This window comes from Hyaena hyaena, unplaced genomic scaffold (assembly GCF_003009895.1).
Source record: "Hyaena hyaena isolate Hyena2069 unplaced genomic scaffold, ASM300989v1 scaffold_145, whole genome shotgun sequence".
Taxonomy (NCBI): Eukaryota; Metazoa; Chordata; class Mammalia; order Carnivora; family Hyaenidae; genus Hyaena; species Hyaena hyaena.
Window position 1 is genome coordinate 421,421 of NW_024080777.1, and position 25,988 is coordinate 447,408.

At 37.4% G+C, this 25,988-nt stretch overlaps 1 protein-coding gene across 2 annotated transcripts in view; it reads left to right on the forward strand.

The window, feature by feature from the left end:
* Window positions 1-25,988, forward strand: part of CDH7 (cadherin 7) — a 110,309-nt gene that overhangs the window by 74,620 nt on the left and 9,701 nt on the right. For both annotated transcript variants that reach the window (XM_039238744.1, XM_039238745.1), the window contains 4 exons: window positions 13,743-13,879; window positions 14,686-14,807; window positions 15,455-15,572; window positions 18,952-19,203. In XM_039238744.1, the coding sequence (XP_039094675.1) occupies window positions 13,743-13,879; window positions 14,686-14,807; window positions 15,455-15,572; window positions 18,952-19,203 (629 nt within the window). The remainder of the gene's footprint in view (window positions 1-13,742; window positions 13,880-14,685; window positions 14,808-15,454; window positions 15,573-18,951; window positions 19,204-25,988) is intronic.

A 25,988-nucleotide genomic window follows, 5' to 3' on the forward strand; every position in this document is an offset into this window, starting at 1 on the left:
TTCACAACTCGTGGCTCTACGTTATGATGTTTTGGGTTCATGGCAAATGAAGACCAATTTTGTATATGTATTTAATTTTTTTAAGTCTTTATTTTGAGAGACAGAGCGAGCGAGCGGGCGGGGGAGGGGCAGAGAAAGAGGGAGACACAGAATCCGAAACAGGCTTTAGACTCTGAGCTGTCATATAGAGCCCAACACGGGACTTGAACCCACAGACTGAGAGATCATGACCTGAGCCGAAGTCGGACGCTCAACCGACTGAGAGCCACCCAGGCGCCCCTCATTTTGTATATGCATTGAGCCACAGCAGCAGAAGTGAAACAGGATCAGAGCAACATTTTACTAACTTCAAAATATTTCACCTGATTATCCAAGTCCATTATTACATAGCAGTATTTTTAGGCATCCATTATTATCCACAAGCCATAGCTGATGTTCCTAGTTAACCAATTATCCTGAGCTCTTTCAAAACAACCTGTGTTCAAAGATGAAGTGATGCGTGTCCTAGTTACAGGCTATATGCATATATTAGAAGACTCATTTTATAAACAATTTAAATTAGGAATTAACTTTTAAATAGATCACTTTCTCATTGTGACCTATTTGGTTACCATATATTTGTTTAGTATTTTCACTTACAAAAAATATAACTGTATCTCCATCTAAGGACTCTTTTAAAGTGTTTTATCAATAGTCCTGTATCAAGACCAGACACATGGTTCTAAGTAACTTATCTCTTTTCAACTAACAAAATGATGATAGGTAAACACTTCAAAATATCACAGTATCCAAGTTCACACTTTTTACATATAATTTGCAACCTGTGATCCCTGTGTATGTTTTTATGTATGCATGTGTTAGTATGTATATGCATATGATACATTATGTCTTTTTAGGTGAATCTTACAAAGAATATATTTGCAATTTCTTTGTATTACATGTCTTAGCTTGAGTTCACTAGTAAAAATTTTCGGTGTGACCTTTTGGATTTTGATTACAAAAAGATAAAAGTATAAAGTAAAAAATCAGTGAGTATTTTGTATTCAGCTAATAAGTTAACCACAGCCTTTTATATTTAACTGCTGTCTGACAATGCTAAGAGCTTTTGAGCTAACTTCTGAGCTAAGTCCAGACATTGACTACAAACTGTTATGAAAAATACCCATAATTTAGACAATGATTCTTAGTTAAGAAAAGCTAATAATATTTTACCTCCCTAAAATAATAAGCTTATTTAGGTATACATATAATTACCATATATATAATTAATTTATAATGAAGACAATGATTCTTAGTTATGAAAAGCTTACAGTCTTTTACCTCCCTGAAATAATAAGCTTATTTAGGGACATACGGGATTATATATATAATCTATCTATATAGAACATATGTAATATAATTACCACTCTCCTCTTTTGTCTGATATTAATATCATAGTCTAGTGAAGAAATTGTTTAAAATAATTGTTCAAAATTGAAGTTATACTCAGCATCTCCCTCTCTATACAATAAATTTGGGCTATATGGATGGCTGCATTATTTTTAACACAGTGATCACAAACTATCTCTAGGAATATACTCTTTCATGCAATAGAACATTCAGAAGTCATAAATGTACCAGATAGAACAATCCTTCCCCTTCTCCCTATAATAGTCCAGCCTTTGTTGCCAGAACATTTTCCTAACTTAAGCTCAGCTCCATCCACCAAATCTTGTTGACTTGCACACACTTGAATTGGGGTTTTGTTATAGTATCACATCTGTTAGTGACACATCTAAGTGTCCTTTCCTTATGAACAGACACAGCATGCCTGTAGGCATAGATCAGCTACTCAGAATAGTCAGATTTCTGCTTAAGTCATTTAATGGGAAGAAAGAGAATACTTTCATGATGTTGGGAATATAAGAAAAGAGACACATACATATCATGATTCCGTACTTGAGTGAGAGGAGGTAAGAAAAGTTGATACATTGCATTGCATTTTTATTTTGTTTCTTATTTTTCCTTTACCCAGTTCCTTGTGTAGCATCCTGTTAAAGTCTCTCCACATAAATATTTTGCTTTTTATAGTACTTTATTTGAAAAAATGCAGTATTATATAATGGGGAGAAAATAAGAGGACAGGTGGGTAGTGACTTGTGGTAGAGATGAAGTGACTCCAGGTCTACTCCCAGAAGCGCAGTGGTAGAAAGGGTCAGAAGGTGAACTCTGTTGATATTGGAGGTACAGATCTCTGTGGCTTTCATCAATGAAAGAGGCTGGCCAGGAATTTATTTTTACCTCATTTTCTTTTTCTTAAGGCTAATGAAGGTGACCTGAAAGTTCAGGTTAGTACTGTCTTACATTAGTTTTTGAACACCTAAATCTCACAACTAAAGAGGACAGCCTTTGATCAAAGTGGACTAAAATGTTGTCATGTGTGCATATTTTGTCTTTTGGAAAATTAATGTCTTAATATTATTTTTTAAATGTTAATGTTTATTTTTGAGAGATAGAATGTGAGCAAGGGAGGGGCAGAGAGAGAGGGAGACACAGAATCCAAAGCAGGATCCAGGCTCTAAACTGTCAGCACTGAGTCTGACCCGGGTTTCAAATTCATGAACCGTGAGATCATGACGACCTGAGCCAAAGTCAGATGCTAAACTGACTGAGCCACCCCGGTGCCCCTGACTTAATATTTACTACTTATATTTTTGAAACATTTTTACACTGTTTTTTATAAGGTCAGCTCAATCATTCAATCATTTTATAAGGTCAGCTATTCATTCATAGCTGATTTTTTTTTCTGGATCTGTCTTTCATATATTTCTCTTCTCCTAATCAATCATTTGTGATATCTACTTTTAAGAGACCAGGCTCCTCCCATCATATTCTAGTTTGATAATAGGCATGTACTACCGTGCATTCTCTAGAAGACTAGTTCTCTTCTCAGCACTGCTATTTGCTGAGTTACCTAGGGGATGCCACTTAGCCTCCTAAGTTCCCATATACCCAGTAAAAAGGAAAAGCAAACCCTATTCTGCCTTATCCCAAGTTTTTTGAAGATTAAGTAATAAAGGGATAGTAACCAATGATTTTAAACTGAAAATTATGACTAAAGTGTGAGGAAGTATTAACATTATCCATTGCTGTTATTATAGTTTATGGTGTTTCCCTCCATTTTTATTTCAAGGTCAATAAGTCAATGAAAGGAGACATGCTTTACAAGCAACTGTATTGGCAATCTGTAGTGACATTTATTCTGTATTCACAGAAGTTCCAGTACATAGACAAACATGTGTTTGCACTGGGCACTCCAGTACATATCAAAATGTAAGCCCTCCTTCAATTAAATGTCGCTGGATGGATAGATGGCACAGTCTACCGAGATATTAGGAAAAGTGAATTTCCAGATTAAGCTAGAACCCGAAGTGTCATAGAATTGTGAGCTTTGTGTTCACGCCTTTAGAAATGTTGTGGTGCTTAGAGGAATGGAAAAGTAGTATTTGTTTTATTGTAACTGCTTAAAATTAGGCCAATTGTGTTTGAACTATAAAACAGGATGGAAATTGGATCATTAGTATTTAATTAATTGACATTTTTTGTAGCACAATACTAAAATCTAGCGTATGCTATTTATATTAGGGAGAGTACCAATATGTGGAGGGCAAGAGTAGAATTCTAGAAAGAAATACATTCACTTTTCTCTAAAAAGACAGAAATGAGAGCCTCTTCTCACATGATCTCTGCCTTGCTCAGCACTTTTTATTTTTACCTACCTTTGGCATCAGCCAAAGCTATGAGTAACTCTTCTCTGTGCATACGTCCTTGCTTTAAAAGAGGACTGGGCATCTACATCATGAGAAAGCATTTTGACCATCTAGAAGTATAGTAGCAATAGATGGAAAAATTGAACATACTCAGAGCCCAGTGCTTAGCCAGACTATAACACCATTTTGAAATATCATATCTTCCTTATAGCTTGCCTAGCATCCAGATAGGGTATCTTCCCCATCGTGTCGTGTACACTTTGTTTTCCTCTGCCCATATAGAAACTAGAAGCCCAAAACGGAAATTGGGTGATAGTTAAGATTACTTAGCCAGAAAAAAAAATGAAGAAGAAGAGCTTTTTGAAAGCAAAAGTAGATAACTGAGGTCCAGCATATATCTGGCTCTTCATGTTTTCTGTAGGTGCTTACTATTTCATGTAAATTTTGTCCCTGAATGCCAAATATCAGGGTTTATGTATTGAACTTGGAAGGACAGGTCACGTTCTGCTGATTTTGATCATCTTTCCGAATGTTAGAAACTTCTGTGTTTCTCATCAGTGAGATGGGAGACACTGTAAGAACAGCCTAGATTCTGGAGCACTCTTCATCCTTCATGTCAGCACTCGGGGCCTGAGCAGCGCATCAGCGTGCATTTATTAGGAACCTGCTTTGTGCACCGTGCTGGGGTGAATACTGACGGGAAAAAACAAAGATGAATACAACATTTCCTCTGACCTCAAGGAACTTCCAATCTGGCTGAAGAAATAAGATCCTATAAAAATTAAAATGATGGGGGAAAGTGTCAGAGCTGTAACAGAGCAAATCGTGAGATAAATTGTAGTCACTCCGAGCTCGCTGGATGAGAGACTTCATTTGAAGGAATGATAGCAGAAGCAAGGCTTTGAGGGAGGGCAGGATTTGGACAAACCAAGAAACCTTTATGCAAAGTCTGTTTATGTTTTATTAGTTACATCTTAAGAGTCTAGTGCTGTTTTATAACATCAGCAGAATTACCTCCATAGGTAGCACAAAACAGCCCAAAGTCCCTGTGCTAAAAATAGCCAATGGATTGAAACATTATATCATTATAAATAAGATCAGATGTGGGGGGGGGTCATAAAAATTAATGAGGATTGTTTTCAGAGTTTCTAACAGGTTAAATGCACAACTACATTTGTACTTATGTTCAAGGATACTAAGGTAGTATTACTTACCTGCAGGCTTTTTTGGCGTTCCTGGTATTTTATGTTCTCAGATAAAAGATGATAAAATAGTATCGGATATTACATTATGTAGTGTGACTAGTATGAACACATTTGGGATGTTTGAATAATTCAGTGTGTCGTTTTTTTTTTTTTAAGTGGCTGTATGCATGCATATATTTGTACATATTATTTTAATCTAAATTATTTGTTAGTATCTGATTTTGCAAGAAACTTAGCCAGTAACATAGAGGAAAAATAGTGGTTCATGTGAAAAGTGGCAGAATGAATTCCACCAGGAAAATAGGAGCTTTAATCTATTTCAGAAGGCTGCCCAATTTAATAAACTATCACTAAAAATTTTTAAAAAGTATGTTCGGGTATGATAAAGATTTAAAAAAGTGTTTTTATTATACTAGTGTATTAAATATCCAGAGATAATTTTCAAAATGTGTTAAGTAGGAAATTCTTAATGTATGTGATCAATTTTTTCCATTCTTTATTATATTGCTCTAGAATTAGAACTCTGCTTGGAGTACAGGTCTTCTGAGTTAGCTTTCAGAAGACTCCAGGTAAAATGAATTTATTAGAGATTACATTTCTCTCGATTTGGCCCTTATATTATTTTTACATTTAAAATGCTTATTGAAAAGTATGATGAATAGAAGAATACTAAATCCATCATTTGTTTTTTTGATGTGAGTCTTAGGGAACTACACATGAGATAGAAAGATTAAGGAGCGCTATACTTATGTTGAACTGTACTGTTAGCATTTTTAGTTGCAATAACAGAAATTGGCCCTAGACAACTGGGAAAAAAAGAAAAGGAATTTATTGAAATAATCAGGGATAGTTCACAGAATTAAAGGAAACACTGAATGGCCAGTCCTCTGAAAACAGAAGAGTAAGGTTTTTCTAGAAATAGGAGCAGCAAGAATGAGATCATCTTTTGAGGAGAGGGCAGTGGGGTGAAACTGTGTCAACCCTCTTCTTTTCTCGTGGCCCTCTGTTTAAGGTTCACGTTTCTTGGAAAGTTTTTTGGCCTGTCTTAGGACGTGGGTCCCGTCTCTTACCCAGGAAGTTCTGGGCATCTTGATGGTGAGTACCATCAAGATTGCATGAGATTGGGAAGGTTTAAATCTCCAAAGAACTGAGTTGCCATTATCAGCAGGGGGTGAGAGTGCAAAGGGTAGCATCACTAAGTGCTGAACTCAGTAGTTTATTTTGAAGAAAAGTTCTTGTTTAAGTCCTTTAAGGCAAGCATTATCATTCCTGTGTTATAATACATCTGCCTCATGGTCACACAGTTAGAAAATGTGGCTCCGGGATTTTAGCAAGGTCTGTATCAGAAGCTGCATGCTCCTTACAGCAGTATACACACACACACACACACACACACACACACACGCACACAGGCACGCACATCCACCCACACGTGCATTTCTTAAGATCTCAACTCGAATGACTCAGCTATTTCTGTTGTTCAGATTTGTCCATGTATATTTATCACATTATCTTTTGCCATTTGGGGAGTAGCAATGATACATCTGTGTTAATCTAGCTCACTCACCCACACAGCCTTTTAGTGAGCGTTGACATGCATCTCAGTGGTTGGGCAATAAGAATGCTACTTGGGAAGAACAATTCAGTTGATCTCTATAGCTTATCCAACAGCAGCAATGATAATACCAGGCGCATATTAGGGAATTCATATTATTGCAGATGTACAGAACACCGAGCATATACAGCCAAGTAAGATGTGGTCCCAACCCTCTTGTTATCTATCTGTAAAGAGACTGTACACAAAATCTTACTTTAAAAAGCCAGTGTTAAATCTGGAAATGATAAATCATCTTGTAACACTTCCTAATTTTGCAGCCAGAGAAACAGTATAAATAGTGAATGGAAAGCCCAAATGAGTACTGGAGGTCAGTGGCAGGGTCATGGACAAAATAAATTTTGTCCTTTATTTCCTTGCATGTAGTTTGCAGTGGTGAGCACCAAGTCCAGAGGTCCTGAATACTGCAGGGTTTCTTAAAAAGGCATCATTTGTAAATTGTTTTTGCTTTGCTTTTTGTTTTTAGTTTAAAATAATTTTGAAAAAAGTTGTAAGATCTAAAGAACAGGAAGATCCAAATATGTGTCCTCCAACTGTTCCCTACATTAAACATTAAAGAATTTTAGTGACAGCCTGTATTCTTTATACAAACCAAGAAAGGCCAATTGTGGATTATATGCGTGCGTTATATTTTTAAAACAGAATGGCTTTAATGAACTAAACTTTAGAGATGTTGCTCTGACTATGAATTGTTCTCTTTTTTTCCCACTTTGGCAATATACTATAGGAACACCCTTGATTTCCCTGTACTGAGTGCCCTCATGTTTTGTTTGATCCTAGGAAAATTACAGTTACAAAAATACACAATGACTCTGTGTGATAATGTAGGGTAATTGCTAAGATCAGACACTTACAAAATTTTGGAGATCTCTATTTCAACTCAATAAATTTGGGCTGACGGGCTAAACTCCTACAGGTAGTCAGATCAAGTTTGATGCTAATATGCCAGGGTCTCCTGACTTCTAATCATGGGATCCCACAGTCCATCACATCATACTACATTATTTTTGTAAGAATTTTCCAAAATTATAACTGGTGTGACTTAACAGAAACTTGATACTGGGAGCAGGCATGGATTGAAATGAAGAACACCGTCGGGTTGACAAAAATTAATAAGATGTTAGCTTTTAGGCATAAATCTTGCTGCTTTCCGATGCTGTTCTTGGCTCTCTTTCTAAAACCGTTACTCATTTTCTTCAAAATGATCTATGGCAGGACCCGGTCCCATGAGCCTTCCTTTTCCTCACAAATAAATCAACCACATTTTCTGAACCATTTGCTCTTCTCCACAAGCAAAGCCCCCAACCTCTGAGGCTTGAGGGTCTCTGAGGCAGGAATGCAATTCTCCAGGATGGCAATAAAGTCTCATGCGTTCAAAGACAGGGAAGATGGGGATGAGTTAGAACAGAAGCCAAGGCAACCCCTCTGTGCCTGCTCCACATCCGGGGCCTTGGAGAGGCCCTGAGTGGGGAAAAAATAAACTCTTTTTTATGTAATTGGAAAGGCTTGATGCTTTAATGCTAGAGGACTGTCTTCAAGGAATCATAGGACTAAAATAATTGTAAAGGAGGAAACATGGAGTACAGGATGGCCAATGTGAGGAAACACATCAGAAATGGAGATACACATGGCCTTTTAATTAATCAGTTAACATCAGTTTGGCTTGGGGTTTAGATAAGAGAGCATTGGGGAAAAAGTGAAAAGCAGCTGAATCAGAGAGTTATAAGTGGCAGGGACTAAAAGCTCATTTATAGTTAATGTGGTATATAATGGAAAGATGGATCAGATGACATGGTTCTGAATCTTGGCTCCATCCACAACCAACTGTGAGATGTTAGTATCTACTACTGAAGTACCATAATAATAGTACCTGCTTGCCCTAGTTAGAAATTGTGCTTGGCCAGCAGCAACAAAGCTTAACGCTAATGACTTACTAATGAGAAGTCTGGAGCTATGCACCCAAGGACTGACAATTTGGCAGTATAATGTCATCAGGGCCTTGGCTTCTCATGCCAAGCACTCATCACCTCATATTTACAAGATAGTTTTTGGACCTCTTCCATTGTGTTCATGTCCCAGGTGAAATGGAGGGGAAGGGGCATAAATCAAATGCCAGCTGAATTAGCGGCTCTATCCTATCACTGTAGGACTTTTTCAGTCATGCTCGACTCAACTTTCTTCATCTCATTTGCTAAAATTTTAATATAAGGACACTGACATCAATTCAACATGGGAGATGAGCAATTGTAGTTGTTCAGCTGAACACATGACTGCCTCTAACAAAAGCAAGGCTCTATTAGTAAGAATTAAGGGTGAATATTAGACATGTAAATAGAAGTCTTTGTTACACATGATCCTTCACAGTTGAGGATTCAGAGAAGAATGTAAACTATGCTTTATTTTTTTTTTTTTTTTTTTTTTTTTTTTTACAAATAGTTTATTGTCAAATTAGTTTCTACATAAATGTAAACTATGCTTTAAATACTCAACTTGTTCTGAAAATGGGAATGTTCTGAAGAAGCGATGGTTTTGGGGAAAGGTTGCTCAATGTGCTTTTAGATCTACTGAGTTTGAGTTGAAGATGCTGCAGGTATCTGGAGCACTTAACAACTGTCAAGAAAAGGATTGAGGCTGGATATTGAGATTTCAAGCTGTCTGCCTAATAAATGGATAGACCAGAAGCTTTAACTGTGGCAAATTATAGAAGTGATCTCTTTCATTGGTTTCTCCACCATACATTGAAAGAAGCCATGTTTTCTTAGGAAGTAATTTGCAGAAACTCGAGGGATCCTTGTGAATCCACACACCACTAATGGCACTAGAAGATGACCTGAAATTCACTTTAGTTTGTGGTTAGAGAAACAATCAGTCCTCTTCCTTTCTGTTCAGTCTCTAATTGAATCAGGCCATGGAACATCTCAGTGCCTAGGCCAGTGGGTTCAGAACTGCAGAGAGGCTCCTCTGAACTCTTTAGGGTCTTCCTTTTCCTAGGTCAGCCCTGCTGAGAGACACCTGGCACCTCTCACTTAAAAAAATGCCCATTTATCATTTCGTGGCCTTTTGGCTAAGATCACATGTAAAATATGCCCATATAAGCTTCACTTCTCTTGATTAAGGGGTTGCTTTTCTCAGGTAACTTTATACAGTAGTGAATGCCTCATATATAAATTTGAGTTTTTGTATGTCTAGAGCAACTGGTTGGAAAAAAAGGTATCCCTTTAAGCCTCAGTGATCCCAAGTCCTTGTGATTAAGAAGCATAAATGCCTCCAGGAGTGTTCTGGACAATTTTGTGTCCTCTGCGTCCTTGCCAAGTTCTTCCATCTCAAGCCAACAGCTCGTTCTTTCCCCACATCTGCTCTGACTCCCTTCACCATATTCTAGGAGAGCAATTTGTTGGTTTTCTCCTAATATGTTGATAAGGAGCAAAATAATGCAAAATCTAGGCTACAGCCTACAGTCATTGGGCTGCTTGTACTTGGGAGTTGTTAAGAAACTGGATGCAAGAGCAACCGAGAAAAACAAGTCACTGACCAATTCTAGATTTTTAGTTTATGCATTCAAGTGACTAGTGGTGTCATTTACTCAGAAGAGAAAGAGTAGGGGAAGATGGGGCTTGGGAGATTGTAAGAGTTATAACATCAGTTGGGACATGTTACATTTCAGTTCATTTGTTTATCCATGAGGTGACACATTAGACAGGCAATTCAATGTATATGTCTAGTGGACCAAGGAGATTTTATGTAAATTTGGGAGTAATCAGATATACAGAAGTTATTTAAGCCATGGGACTATATAAGTTGCGAAGGAAAAGGAGTTTATATAAAGAATAGAAGAGGAGAGTTTTCAGAGTTTAAGTAAAGAGCAGTCAGGAAGAGGAAGGTGGAGCAGCCAAGGCAACTGCAAGAAAATGGATAGTGAGGTAGGAGAAACACAGAGAATATGTGGTACTGGTAACGGCAAATGGAGAATGTGTTTTGAGGAGGAGTTGGTGGTCAATCATAGTATCTTTGAATGAGAGAACTAGTAAGAACAGAGAAGTGAACAGTGGATTTGACAATATGAGGGCCAATGATGAACTGGACACACATGGAGAAGTGTATATGAAGTATTTTTTTAGTAGAAGGCATTTTTTGCTTTTGATGCAAATAAAGTTGTACAGAGGGAAAAGTATCTTATTCCGAGGAAAAACACTTTTGAGAAGGTCAGTGCAGATGGGGCAATGTTTGATTCTGCTAGGCATAAAGAGGGTTCGCTGTAACAGAAGGATATTAAGGAAGAGGGTATGGAGAAACTCAAGGGAGATTTATTGATTTTTCTCATATCCCATGTAGCACAGATCCTGGAAGTGAGAGTGAGTACGTTTTGTTTGTACTGCCATCATCATCTTCAAACAATTAGATTTTCTTTTTTCCTTCAAAGTTCTCAAACCTTTTGTGGAGTGTGTCCTTAGACTTAGAATTTTCCGTGTCATGATCAACCACCAGATATACAATAATCACACTGATTCATTGAGGATCTTAGTTCCTGGAATGTTATATTCCTTCCAATCATAAACTCTTGCATGATGATTGGTAACTGTAACCATGACTCATCAAACATATTGGCCTTTCACTTTTTTGGTCTTTTTTTTTTTTCAATTTAAATTCTAATTAGTTAACATGCAGTGTAATATTGGTTTCAGGAGTAGAATTTAGTGATTCATCACTTACATATAATACCCAATGCTCATCACAACAAGCGACCTCCTTAATATCCATCACCCTTTTAGCCCCTCCCCCACCCCTTCCCCTGTAACAACCCTGTTTGTTCTCTGTAGTTAGGAGTCTCTGTGGTTTGCTTCCCTCTCTTTTTCCCCTTCCCCTATGTTCATAGGTTTTGTTTCTTAAATTCTGCAAATGAGTTAAATCACATTGCATTTGTCTTTCTCTGACTTATTTCACGTAGTATAATCCTCTCTGGCTCCATCCGTATCATTGCAAATGGGCAAGATTTCATTGTTTCTGATGGCTGAGCAATATTCCATTGTGTGTATATATGCATGTGTATGTATACATGTATATATATGTGTATGTGTGTATGTATAAATATAAATATAAATACACACATACACACACACATGACATCTTTATCTTTTCATCAGTCAGTGGGTATTTAGGCTCTTTCCATAATCTGGCTGTTGTTGATAATGCTGCTGTAAACATCAGGGTTCATGTGCCTCTTTGAATCAATAATTTTGTATCCTTTGGGTAAATACCTAGTAGTGCAGTTGCTGGATCATAGGGTAATCCTACTTTTTAACTTTCTGAGGAACCTCCCTGTTTTCCAGAGTGCCTGTGTCAGTTTGCATTTCCACCAACAGTGTAAAAGGGTTCCCCTTTCTCCACATCCTTGCCAACATTTGTTTTTCTCTGAGTTGTTAATTTTAGCCATTCTGACAGGTGTGAAGTGGTATCTCATTGTGGTTTTGATTTGTATTTCCCTGATGATGAGTAATGTGGAGCATCTTTTCATGTGCCTGTTAGCCTTCTGGATGTCTTCTTTGGAAAAATGCCTACTTGCGCCTTCTGCCCATTTCAGTTTCTTGGACTTCTTGACTCCAGTAATCTGTTCTTCTCCCTTGATTTAGTCCTAGATTCTTATGAACATACAGTTGACTTGTCAGCTCTCATATATATGCTACTGTTGAAAATCTGCTTCAGGTGTCTCACTTTCTGTCCACCACTTCCCACTTTAGAAATCCCTGCATCCTGAAAGAGATTTACAATCTACTGATGCTATGAGAATCTTGTCAATATCAGCCTATCTTCCCTTATTTCCTTAGTTCTTCTTTACCAACCTAGATCTCACGGGCCTTCATTATTATCACACTTATGTACGTGCCCCTATCGTCCATTCCCCCCTCCTCTTCCACTGTCCAGGACCAATTAAAATAACCCTGTGCTCTTGATGCACCTTCAAACACATGGATGACAACAGAGAAAGAGAGACAAATAGGATGACTGGTCGCACATTACATTGATGAACATAATCTCAGAGGATCGGTCCACAATGCTTAGCTCTTCTGTTAGGCATCCTCTGGTCTCTGTGTATTTATATTTATGTCTCTCCTAAAAAATGAATGCTCTCCTCAAATCACCTATGCCCCTTTGCTCTCTCAGCTTATTATCTTGTTTCAGATGCCATCAAGAAAATAGAAATCATCAGAAAATAGGTTCCTAAGATTGTCAATACCCAAATGCCTGTTGCTGGACAAAGACCAGATTTGTTGGTTTGTGGTTAATCTTCTAACATTTTCCGATGCCTCCTCTTTCCTTGCTCTATGTCTAGCATTTTGTGATACAGCAGACTGGGAATAGATGATACTGTTTATAATAGTAGTTGGAGAACTATGGAAACATAAAATACTTTCTTAAGTTGGGTATATGTTTATCTGTTATTTGTTTCTAAATGAGACTCCTTTACTCAATGACTGGGGGTGGCGTTGGAAGACACTCATTAATGGGAGGTGGGTGAATTTTGTATATAGAACAAATAACAGCATAATGGATTAAGAATACAGGTGGAGCAGTCATTTTTCACTCCTGTTTGGATAGCAATTTTTTTGATAAAATGGTCCTACACACCAAAATATCCATGGAATTTTAGGGGCTCTACCTTGAAACATATCTATGGAATCCTGTTCACGATCCTGAGTGATTTTTTTTTTTTTTTAAACTGGGGGTTAAGATCTGGCTGGAGTTGTCAAGAAAAAGCTTTTACTAAGTATATGTGAATGGGCAAGATGTCTATAAATATTTCACTTATAGAAATTCATTCGAAGGGCCTATAACCATGGCAGAGGCTACTAAGTCTATTGTAAATTATTTTGGGGGGCCAACATAATAAAAAAATAAATTTGAAGCTTAAAATATCAAATCTGCTATGAAGAGAACTCTACTAGGGTGTTTATTTTTTTTACTGACAGAAAAGCAAAAAAGATTACTGACAGGAACTTATCAACCAACTATAACTTTGGTGAAATTTTAAACTAGGCATGTATTTGTTACTAATATGACAGATTATGGGTATCAGCAGGATCTGATGACTGACCATGTCATTAATGAAATAAATTTAGCACATTATAATCAAACATAAATACTGAAGTTTTTTTCTTCTTTTTAATGTGGAATTAGGTATTCAATTGACAGAAACACAGATTTGGAGAGATATTTCAATATCGATGCCAACAGTGGAGTTATTACAACCGCCAAATCTTTGGATCGAGAGACAAATGCTGTTCATAATATCACAGTTCTTGCCATGGAGAGCCGTAAGTTGCAAGGCTTAATATTCAGTTAGGATGGGGGACGTTGAGAGTGGTGACTAGGCTGTCACGAGGTTATAATTTCTAGTTGAGCTATATCACATGCTTATTTGAATTAAGCAAAATTTTTGAAATCTGGAACTTCAAGATGTGAAATAAATTTATATTCACTCACTGTATTTTCTAATTCTCAGAAAGTTAATGAAAAGAGATGACTATAAAATAATGGGCCTGAGTTACCTTCAGAGGATTTCTTGTTGCTTCATAGTCATATTTCATAAGCTATATTTATGCTGATACAGAGTTGGGCCAATAGCTTCCAGAAAGTAGTAAGTTGATCTCTAGCCAAGACACTCAGATTTGCATATTGATGTTGAACTAATTTGAGTCCCTGGTAAGAAAAACATTAAAGGAATAATGCACACTTCTATGTTATGCTTATTATGTACATATATGGATGTACATATTTATGTGTAGTCATACACATCTGAGCCCTAGCTTCAAGGAACATTGAGATTCATGATTTATTGGTCATTGGTCATTTTTCTAATGATATTTTTATCAAGGACAAAAAAATGTATATACTGTAAGTACTTATGATGTTTGGATCAAATTTTGTTGCTCTCGTTGAAGTCTACAGTGTTAAGTTTCTAGATTTCATTCAACATTTGGTCATTTTCTTATTGTGATCATGATTTAGAGAGGCAAACCATGTTGATTGATTCTGTTTTTAATAGGAGTTTCTTGAGTAAAATGGTAATGGAATAACAGCTTTACTCTCAGAATAAATAAGACATTTTCCTCTTTATTAGAGAATCCATCTCAAGTTGGAAGAGGCTATGTGGCCATTACTATACTCGACATCAATGACAATGCCCCTGAATTTGCTATGGAGTATGAAACCACGGTGTGCGAGAATGCCCAGCCAGGGCAGGTAAGAGCTTTCAGAACACCAGCCTCCTAGCTTGTGACTTTTAAAATATCCAGCAGTTCTTGCCTTTGAAATTCTGCCGGTTTTAAGATAAAATATAATCAACCAGCATGTCTCAGCAAAACTAACACTTTGATATGTAGTATAAACTAATAATATTGAAGGAACTTTAAAATTCTGGTTTAATTGGGATGATGAAATTTCTCAGGAAGAAAGACAAACATTGTAAAAGCCATGGTAAATGGTTGAGGGCTTTGACTCCTTTAAGAAGTCTGGCATATTAAGCTTGATTGAGCTGTTCCCCACTTTACACAGCAGGTCGTAAGCACCTTGAACTCCTAAGAATTAGGCGCAGTAAAATCTTGGTGTGGTTTGTTCTACTCATCCATTTTGTTCAGTGTTTTTGTAATGCTTACTGGGATGCCGTCATCAGCTGGTACAGCTTATTTCTCTGGTTCACAAAAGTAAATTCAGACACAGCATTTGAAAAGGACATGGCTTGTTTTTCAGAGCCCTTTTTAGATTGGGTTCATAGTAGTATATCTGGTCTTTCCTCCCAGGAGGATGGTATTTATTATATGGTGTAAAATTGCTCTTTTCTATCACAGAAAACAAAGCCGAGCACAACATGTTTTAATTCTCCATTCCAGGTTATCCAGAAGATCAGTGCTGTTGATAGAGATGAGCCATCCAACGGACACCAGTTTTATTTCAGCTTAACAACTGATGCAACAAATAACCACAACTTTTCATTGAAAGATAACAAAGGTAAGGGATTAAATCATGGTCACCGGTGGAGGCAGAAGGTACAAACTCTCTAAGCAACTACTTTTTCTCACTCAGGAATCCTGATTGTGGAACACATATACATAACATATACACACACATGCAAGGACATTAATTAAAGGGCAATGATTTAATTAATGATTGAGCCACCTGGGTGGCTCAGTCAGTTAAGCATCCAACTCTTGGATTCAGCTCAGGTCATGATGTCACTATTTTGTGAGTTTGAGCCCCAGGTCAGGCTCTGCGCCAACAGCCCAGAGCTTGGGATTCTCACTCTTTCCCTCTCTCTGCCATTCCTGCACTCATGCTGTGTCTGTCTCTCTCAAAATAAATAAATAAACCCTTAAAAATATTAAAGGGCAGTGAGCCTCGTAAGTAATTTTTATCTATGGATTTGCTGTCATCAAGAAGCAGCTGCTACTTAAATCATTTAAGGCCTAAATCTAAATAAGGGGGAAGCCATATCCAGCTCTCTCTTTACTTCTAGACATTTGAGGGGCAAGCTGAATGTGTTAATAAAACTATCCTATATGGGTATAACGGAGACATTAGGGAAATAATTGGTATTTCCAATATGACTTCAACCTAAATCAATTTTGACAATATTTTTAATATTGTCCTTTATTTTTACATAAAAGTAATCCATGCAAATAATTAAAAGATATACTCCTGATGCGAGGAAGTAAAAAACGGAATTTCAGGTCATCTAAATCTCATTTCTCTAACTCAAAGGTGAACACTCTCTTCCGTTCCGTGTCATTTTTAAAAAACAAAATTTAACGTTTATTTGAGAGAGCACAAGTGGGAGAGGGGCAGAGAGAGAGGGGAGACACAAAATCTGAAGCAGGCTTCAGGATCTGAGCTGTCAGCACAGAGCCTGATGCAGGGCCTGACCTCGTGAACTGTGTGATCATGACCTGAGCCAAATTAGAAGTTTGGCTGAGCCACCCAGGTGCCCCTCTAAGTGTCCTTATAGAAACATTTTCACAAATACCTGTAAGTATATTTTGATTTTGCTTATATATATACACATACACACATATATTTATATTTTTAAATATATACAGACTGATAGGCATGTATAAACATATATAGACAATTTTATATATATAATAGACATATAGACAATTATAAGAACTTTTAAAGGAAGCAGAAGACCATGCTATTGTCTAATTTTGAATTTATATATTCACAGGCGTTTTCATTCAAGGTATTCATTTTAACAAGGGTATTTGAAACTGATATATCAAGAATAGTGTTCCTCAACAATACAGAAAATGTATTTCTTTCAGTTTGAATATATGAATCAGGCTTCAGAATAAAAATATGTAGAAACAGATTTTCTAGTCAGACAGTGGCTCATCTAAAATGACCTACTCAGAAGGTGGGCATTATCAGTACTTTTTGCCTGAAGCCACCATCCCCTTTAGTGCAGAAAATCCAACTTTGACCTCAAAATTTCAGTCTTAAAAATATTTTTCCTGACCCCATTCTCTGCTTAAATGAGAAGGCTATCTTGTCCCTTCAGTAATATAAAAGGAAGAGCATTCCTTATGTGGGTAATCCCAAACTTTCTGACTTAATCGTATTTGGAAGGGACAATTCTCAGCACTTGGATTTATCCAGCACAAATGCAGAGAGGGGAATTTCTGACCTTCCCAGGAAAGTGTATTTCCCCCACATGTCTTCATCCAGGACCGCCATGATTGTTGGACAGTAAATGCACAATTGAAAGATTTTCCTAAATCAAGCCCAGAGCTCCCTAGCATGGACTTTGGAGGAAAACATGTAGGAATTAGGAGGTTAGTTCTTATATTGGCCTCCATCATAGGAAATGCATAGAGAACATCATGCATTTTATGCTGTCTCTCCTGAGCACACAGCTCTCTCCTCATGGATTGGGCATTTTTGCATGTGTTCCTTGATTCATTGTGTGTGTGTGTGCACGCGCATGCCAGTATACTCTATGATGCCAGGCATGTTTGATTATGGTTCAGTGACTCTGAAAAAAAACTTTGTGTATCACATCATGAATACATATATCTGAATGGTTAGAGGCAAAGAAATAGATGTGTGTGTTTCTATTAAGTGTTAGAAACATACTGAAAACAATATCCTTCAACAGCTCCATGTGTTGGTTTTCAGTGAACACCTCAAATTCATGTTTTAAAATAAAAGATTTGTTTACATAAAAACTTACTTACCAGATGGAATCTGAAAATCAAAGTTATTCTTGCCATATTTGCAATTGCAGGTTATATGTTTTGTAAGCTTGCTGTGTGGTGCTATTTGGATAGACTAGATTTCAGCTTGCTCTTTCATTAGAGCATGGTTCATTCTTTTATGATAATGTTGGATAAGTATTTTTTTGATAGCTTGGGAAGGAGATACAGTATTAAAGTACACTGGATGAAACTATCATCCTATTTTCCTTTATGTGTTAATTGCTGTAAATTTAAAGGATCACAGAAATTCTCTAATTAGTTAATTAAGACAAGGTAGCTGGGTAAACTGCTAGCAGAGAGAAAATTATTTCTGAAATAGAAATCACAGTTATGTGATACAGACTTATTGATCACTGTTAAAAGTTTCATGATTATTCTAAGTGTTTAGATGAAATAGAATATTGAATATGAATTAAACACAAATGACCCGTTTTATCACTGACACAATGTTTATATACATGGGGCTTGAGTAATGATATATACCACTATGGATTTTTAAAAAACTACACTATAATCCCTTTCTCATTTCTATACTTAACTCAGATGAAGCTGGATTGACTTATTTTAATAGTTTCTATATTGGGTTTGAATTCGCCAGAGTGGACAGATAGGGATTTTTCTTTGTGCTCTCTGAGAATTCTGCAAATTCCTTTGAATCATCCTCTTTGTAACTCTGTGGTTTGAAATTTAAAAGTGTAGACTACATGTAATTTCCACAAAGCTGCGGTTAAAAAGTGATGAATAAAAATTTCCTTATTCAGGTTTACTTCGTAGCTGTTTCCTTTGGTCATAACTCTATAGCATGAGGTAAATGTATTAATCTGTGCTACAATGAACCACTATTGGGTAATATATAATGTTCTGTCCAAAGACACTAAACAGAAGGACTTAGATCACATACATTGCGTGTGTGTGTTCTAGAAATTTGTACCCCTTAATCCCCTTGTTCTGTCCAAAGACACTAAACAGAAGGACTTAGATCACATACATTGCGTGTGTGTTCTAGAAGTTTGTACCTCTTAATCCCCTTCACGTATTTCGTCCATCCTCCCACTCCCCCTTTAAATTACATACAGTTTGGCAGGACTGAGGTCTACCAGAAATCGTGTGGCCCACGTTTCCTCTCTCTATCCTAGACAACACGGCTTCCGTTCTCACCAGGAGAAATGGCTTCCGGAGACAGGAGCAGTCTGTGTACTATCTGCCGATCTTCATCGTGGACAGCGGATCGCCTTCCCTCAGCAGCACAAACACCCTCACCATCCGCGTCTGTGACTGTGATGCCGACGGGGTAGCCCAGACCTGCAACGCGGAGGCCTACGTCCTACCTGCCGGCCTCAGCACGGGAGCCCTGATCGCCATCCTCGCCTGTGTTTTGACATTACTGGGTGGGTACGGTTTCCAATGCTTTTGCTGCAAGAGCAGTCACAGCGGCCAGGCATAGACCGTGACTCTTCTCTTTCCATTTGCCTCGACTACCTTTTTGAGAACATATGCAAATATTCTCTTCTTTTGTGTTTTGTTCAATGAGCAACCCATGTTCACTTGGCCACACTTTCCAATGGCATATTTAAAACACAGAAAAAAAAAAAAATTTCTCTTTTAAAACCACAGTGAAGATACAGGGCTGTTTAAAACTGATAGATTTTTTTTTTTTTCAAATCTACCATGTTGTTCTATAATACCCTACAGGAGAGATATATTAGACCAGAATCTTTCTATGTTGTTTTGATAAGATGGTTACTTCAGAAATTACAGCTTTATACCTCCCCCCTCTTTTCGGAAAAGATTTAAGGAACATTTTATGATTATTCACAAACTTAAAAAGATTGTAATTCCAGCACTGCAAAAGTTCTAATTTTCCAAGAATTAACCTATTTAATTGTACTCTTCTTGATTACTTTATTACGTGGTTAAATAAGATTTATAACATATTAGAATTACAGTTTTATGAGAGACTATGCAGTACGCTTTTAAAAGTTGGGAGCTAGCCAACATGGGCATCGGGTAATGGGTTTAGTCCTTTGCTACGTTGTCTTTCATAGCATAACTTCGCACAGCAAGGACAGTAAGCATTTAATATTGCATCTGAGACTCGGCTGTGTGTTTTCTAATGTAAATGGGTCTAATATAATTTGTGAACCCATTTGTAATATATTTTTGTAAAAGAGTTTGGCAGTGTGAGTCGTCATTGTGTAATATTTAAAAACCAGATTTATGGAGTTAGGTAAACCTAGCATTTATTACTGCTCCCAACATATACTAGTTTTTCACCAGGGGAACATTAATTCTACTAAAGCTGGTTTCTTAATTTAAGAGGAGAAAATAGTAGAACTAGACTCGTAAGGTTATTGTAAGACTTAAATGAGATAGTCATGTGCCTCCCATATAGTGGACATGCAAGAACTTTTAAGTGTTATTGGTGAAGCAAGTTCTCAACCCATTAACTAAGCTAAGACCTAGTTACTAACACACTGTAAATGATGTCACAGATGGAAACTACTGCTTTCAGTAACTTCAGCTAACCAAATAAATCTAGAAAGGAAAAAAAAATTCCAAATAACTTCACACAGGTGGCAGAAAGTCTCAGAAAATCATTAGAAATGGTAATTCACAGTTAAAGCCTGATTAGCATAGAATTCAAATGACTAGCATAAATTCTGAAAAAGATGTAACCATTGTAAAGGTAGATGGCTCTTCTTGAACTTAACCTGGCTAGTTTACTTAAACTACATGGTACTTCAAAAGAATAAGATAAAATTGTATTTCCCAGAATTTAATCATACAGCAGTTAATTATCAAGACTGTCTAATGAAGCCTACAACATACTTTTACCTTTGACTTAGGGATTCCTTGTAGTTCAGGTTGCTTGATTCTAATTAGCCAAGAATCATTACGTAGCTGTTACTGATAAGAAGTGAAATTGAGTATTATTAGATTTCATTCTTGCATAAAATATATTTGAGTATGTGTGTGTGTAGACATATATCTCAGGGTAAGACTATAGTTTTGTGGAATTCATCAAAATTTAGTTAAGTATTCCTACTTTTTTGTTACATTTGAACATTTTCCTTCAATAGATACCAAGTTAGGAACACCTCTTCTACTTCTTAGGATAAGGTGTTTATGTTTTATATTTTATTGTGTTTTTCTAAAGTTTCTTCAAGTCCAAAAAAAAAAAGTCAAAATAGACCCTATTGTACTGAAATTCATTTTGGAACTAGTGGCTTTTATTTCTTAGTAAGGACTCGGCTCAGTAATCAACATGTTCAAAAACTGGTATTTCTGTTCAGCATTGAGTCTCTTTTTTTCCTGAGTCTTTAGAAGCAGATATGCAGAACTTTGGATATTCTCTTGGTTTTCACACAATGTGTACCAAAGTCAGTGTGGATGGGACGGACAGCCTGGCACGGGTCATGACTTCTAGGGCACAAATAATGCATTCTTTCTACCCCAAGAAGTAAGATGACTTACATTCCTAGACACTCAATACCAGGATTTGTAGCTCAACCTTTTTAGGGTTCTGAATAAATATCGCTAGAAAATAGAAAGGTGAAGGCATGGAAATGGGGAAGAACTCCTTGAGAATCTAGTTCAATTTAGGGATGAAACTGGAGAAGCACCTGGGCTTTAGACCCCTAGAAAAGGTGCTTCCTTGTGTGTCAAGTTTGTGGTCCAGTGAGATTTCAAATTAAAGCTGCTTATGAGAGAAAGGGATGCCCTGAAGGTTCCAGAATGCTCATATTGGAGGGCATCACAGAAATCAATTCCAGCCCAAACCCCTGCATTTTGCAGAGGGGGAGAATGAGGTACAATGAGGTGCAAGGTATAACAGTGCAGATTATGACATAAGATTCTAGGTCTCCTTACTCTTAATCACTGACTTTGGATTAAAACTACAAAGGAATTGCACCTTGAAAATATTTTTTAAAAAATTGTTCACATGTAGTCCTTTCTTAAAATTGGAAAGTCATGTTGTCTGAAGTTGGCTGTGCTCACCTCACCTCTGTGTCCTTTCAGTTTCATGGGTGAATTATTTCCGGGATCTTCTCGCATTCCCGCTTTGTTCTCACCCTTTCTGATTTATTTGCACCAGAATTCTCTAAATGAAAGTGATGATCCCAAAACTAGATCCTGAAGCTTCCTTTATGTACACTGAGTACAACTTGAGAGATTATGGTCATATTCAACGTTCATGGGAAAGTTATCAATGAGATGAAGTTATTTTGCATCTCATCAGTAGAAACATTTCATCAGTCTATGGCAAGATACTTTAGTATTCTAACGTCTGACTAAATATTTTGCCTCAAATTTTGTTATGCATTTTTATCATAGTTAAATGCATAATTGTTGACATACATGCTTATTTTTCAACCAGGCTGAAAGCACTTCAAAAGACATTTTACGAATGACTGACACTAATTTATTACTTCAGTGGATTTTGAGAAATGAACAGAGAGGAAGAATTTCAGTTGTTTTAAATATGGTTTGGAGGCACCTGGGGGGCTCAGTCAGCTAAGCGTCCAACCTGATTTCTGCTCAGGTCATGATCTCACAGTGGTCTGAGACCGAGCCCCATGTCAGGCTCTGTGTGCTCTCTGCCCCTCTTCTTCTTGTGTGTGCTCACTTACTCTTCCAAAATAAACATTAAAAAAGTAAAATACAGTTTCAGTATTATTGCACATCTATCCAGAGAATATTATAGCTAGTTTCTTCCTTAGTCTGCACACTTTTCTTTGTTAGCTTGTGCATTTTCCTGCACACTAACACTGTCGCTGTCACTATATTCAACTTTGTTTTTTCCCTATTTGGACCATTAGGTCCAAGTAATTGAAGTCCTGTAACATCCCCTCAAGCTCTTTGCTCTTCAGCCACAATTGGGATATGTTAGGCTGGCCCAGCTTCAAGTGCAATAAGACATTTGTAGAAAATGCTGCTTACCACATGGAATTCAAGTTCAGGTTCTTCCAGTGTGCGCAGTATGGCAAGCGTCACATTCAGCTGCCATGCATCTTTTCACTTTTCTTTCCTGGGGTACGAAGTGCTGAACTGTATTTGCTCCCATTATTGTGGCCACTCGTGATTTTGTTCAACAGGAAAGTATATTCCTAGTTTTGTAAGTGACAGTATTACCTAAGTAAAAATAATAGATTGCAGAAAACAATATGATAGCACTGTGTAAAAGACTGATCTCCATCATAATCTATAACAAGAGAACGTACTTGATACAGCAGTCCTATTGATGATAAAGGACAGAGATAGACATTAGCTATGTACTTTACAAGCATGGTCTAATTCAATTCTCATAACACATTTCATAGGCGGGTATTAGTAAGTAGTATCATGCCCACTTTTTATATGAGAAAACCGTAAATTGGAGGAAACATGCACAAAGTTATAAGGTGTCCGAGCCAGGACCCAGACACAGGCAGGGCTGGCTTCTGAATGTCCTTTAAAAGGTATTTTTCGCTATGTGTTTTCCAATATCAAAGCCTTGTGTGTCTCTGGGAAATGCCTATAGATCTGTGGGCATCACAACCTAGGTACTGCCAAATTAGAGCTAGCAGAATCTTTGATCTGCTTTACAAAGCAGCTTTATCACTTCTTCGGTTAACTCTGAGTGTCTAATTTACAGTATCGTCCAACAACTTCCCACTTTGAGAGAACACATCAAGAATTGCATATGATAAATTTGAGATATTAGTGCATTATAACCAAAACATATGGTATATCAGTTGTCTTTGTACACACACTATTCATTGTATTTAGGTCAGTTTTAGCTCTATTTTGAGACTCAAATCATTCTAACTTGCACATTTCATGAAGAGGACTCTGTGATACTTTTGGGGCAGTAAAGGGAAGTTCAGTTTCGGTTATAATGAAATGTTTCCCTGTCTTATGATATGGAAAGCAACATCTCTTTTGTGCAGATGATCTGCAGAACTCTAGATGGGCACAATCATCATTCTAACAGACTGCTGGCATTAGAAATTGAATAGAATTATTAAACCCTGAACAGTTTTCCTATATCCCTACCTCTCCCCCTAATTTAGTCCCTACTTCCATGTTTTTTGAGGGGAATCAGTCAGCCTTTACTTTTCTTTCTCTTCCATTTCCCGTACCCAATCAGTACCCCCAAATAGGAATTTTACTTTATTGATTCTTGACTCTATGCCATTCTCTGCCTTGATGCTGCACCTGATTTTGCCCAGGGTCCAACGTCACCTTCCTGGATTATGCCAGTCACCCCAGTCTCTACCAGATCCAATCCATCAGCATCCCTGGCGAAGTAAGCTTTTGCAAAGCAAATGTGACTGTGACACATGCCAGCTTAAAATGCCCATGGCTCCCAATTGTCTACAGACAAAAACCACAGACTCTCTGACCTTACTGGTCCCTCCCAGGTCAACCTTCAGCCAAATGGTGGAGCTGCTCTTTTCTCAGACTCCTCCTGCTTTGCCTTAGCTGCTCTTAAATGACTTGCTCCTTCTGCATGGAACACCTTTCCTTTTTATTTTTTGGCATCGGAGTCCACTTTGGGTGCTGCTCCCGCATACCCCACAGCACCTTGTTTATACCAGAGCATCGTTCATGGCTGACTCGCCTGTTTCATTGTGTGTCTCTTTTCTCCTCTAGTAGGTTCCTGCTTTTAGAGACAGGAGCTGAACATTGTTTGATCATTATATACGTAACACCTCATAAAATGCTGATAGGACACGTAGAAGGTGTGCCATGCCTGCACGCTGAATGAGACCAGGGATGATTTTAATGTACTCATAAGTGGAAAACAACGTTTGATTTAATTTTGTCTTTATCCGTAAGTGGTATCTCCACTGGACCCGGATATTCCCATTTCCTAAGACAATACAATTTTAAGGCATTTTTTTTCCTGAAATCCAGCCTGTCTCTTTATTTTTTTCTATAAAGTGGATATGGCACACGCTTAAAATATTCAAATTATATTTTGAGGGTAATAGCCCTGAGATCTATAAGGGCTTAAGAAAAAATGAATCCGAATGTACGATTTCTCAAATCTGTCTCAAGATAGAGAAAATACTGCAAGAGAGATTTCAAGGATACTGCATTTGTTGCTGAAATTCAGTTTAAAAATTTTAGTTAAAAATGCTATCGTCGATAGCTAATTTACCTCAACCACATGCTGGGATTTTATCAAATATAAAGCTTCATTTATTCTTTGTGACTATAAATAATAGAGTGGGTTCACAAGTACAAGTCAAATTCTAGCCTTCTGTTACTGAACATCTGCATATATCTCTTATTCTACAGCACGTAGATCCAGACAAAATGACAAGTTGAATTTTCTCATCCCTTAGATCTTAGCTTAGATGTCACTTCCAATGACATCTGTCTTTGATCACCAGACTGCACTAGTACCCCTGTATTTTTCCTCTCATTTCACTTTTTAAAACATAAATTATCTCTTTGCTTGAAACATTTCAGAAGCATCAAATGTACTTACATAAAATCCAAATGGTTCTTGTGGCCCACAAAACAAGACATGTTCTGAGGGCTTCTTACCTCTTGAAGGTCTCAGGCTGTCTAACCCTTCACTCACCCTGGAGGAAGAGGCATACAGCTGCCTTTCCATTAGTTTCAAACATGCCGCCCTATTACGGAGACATTCTTCCTGAATCCCTTCACCCATTGGGCTCACACTGTCCTTCAGGCCCAGGCTCCATGCTACCTTCTCAAGGGGACCGTCCTCACCTACTGATTAAGAGCCGTTCACAACCATGATTCTTTTTTTTTTTTTTTTTTAGGCTTATTTATTTTTGAAAGATAGACAACGCACAAGGAAGGGAGGGGAGGGACGGAGAGAGAGGGTGACACAGAATCTTAATCTGTCAGCACAGAGCCCAGTGTGGGGCTCGAACTCACGAACTGTGAGATCATGACCTGAGCCAAAGATGGATGCTTAACCAACTGAGCCACCCAGGTGCCCCGATTCTTCTTCTTCTTCTTCTTCTTCTTCTTTTTTAATTGAAGTATACTTGATCTACAATCCTATTAATTTCAGGTGTACATTATAGTGATTTGATATGTTTATAGGAAGCGACCCCCATGATAAATGTAGTTACCATATGTCACCTTACCGAGTTGTTGCAATATTACTGACTGTATGCCCTGTACATTATATTTCCATGTCTTAATA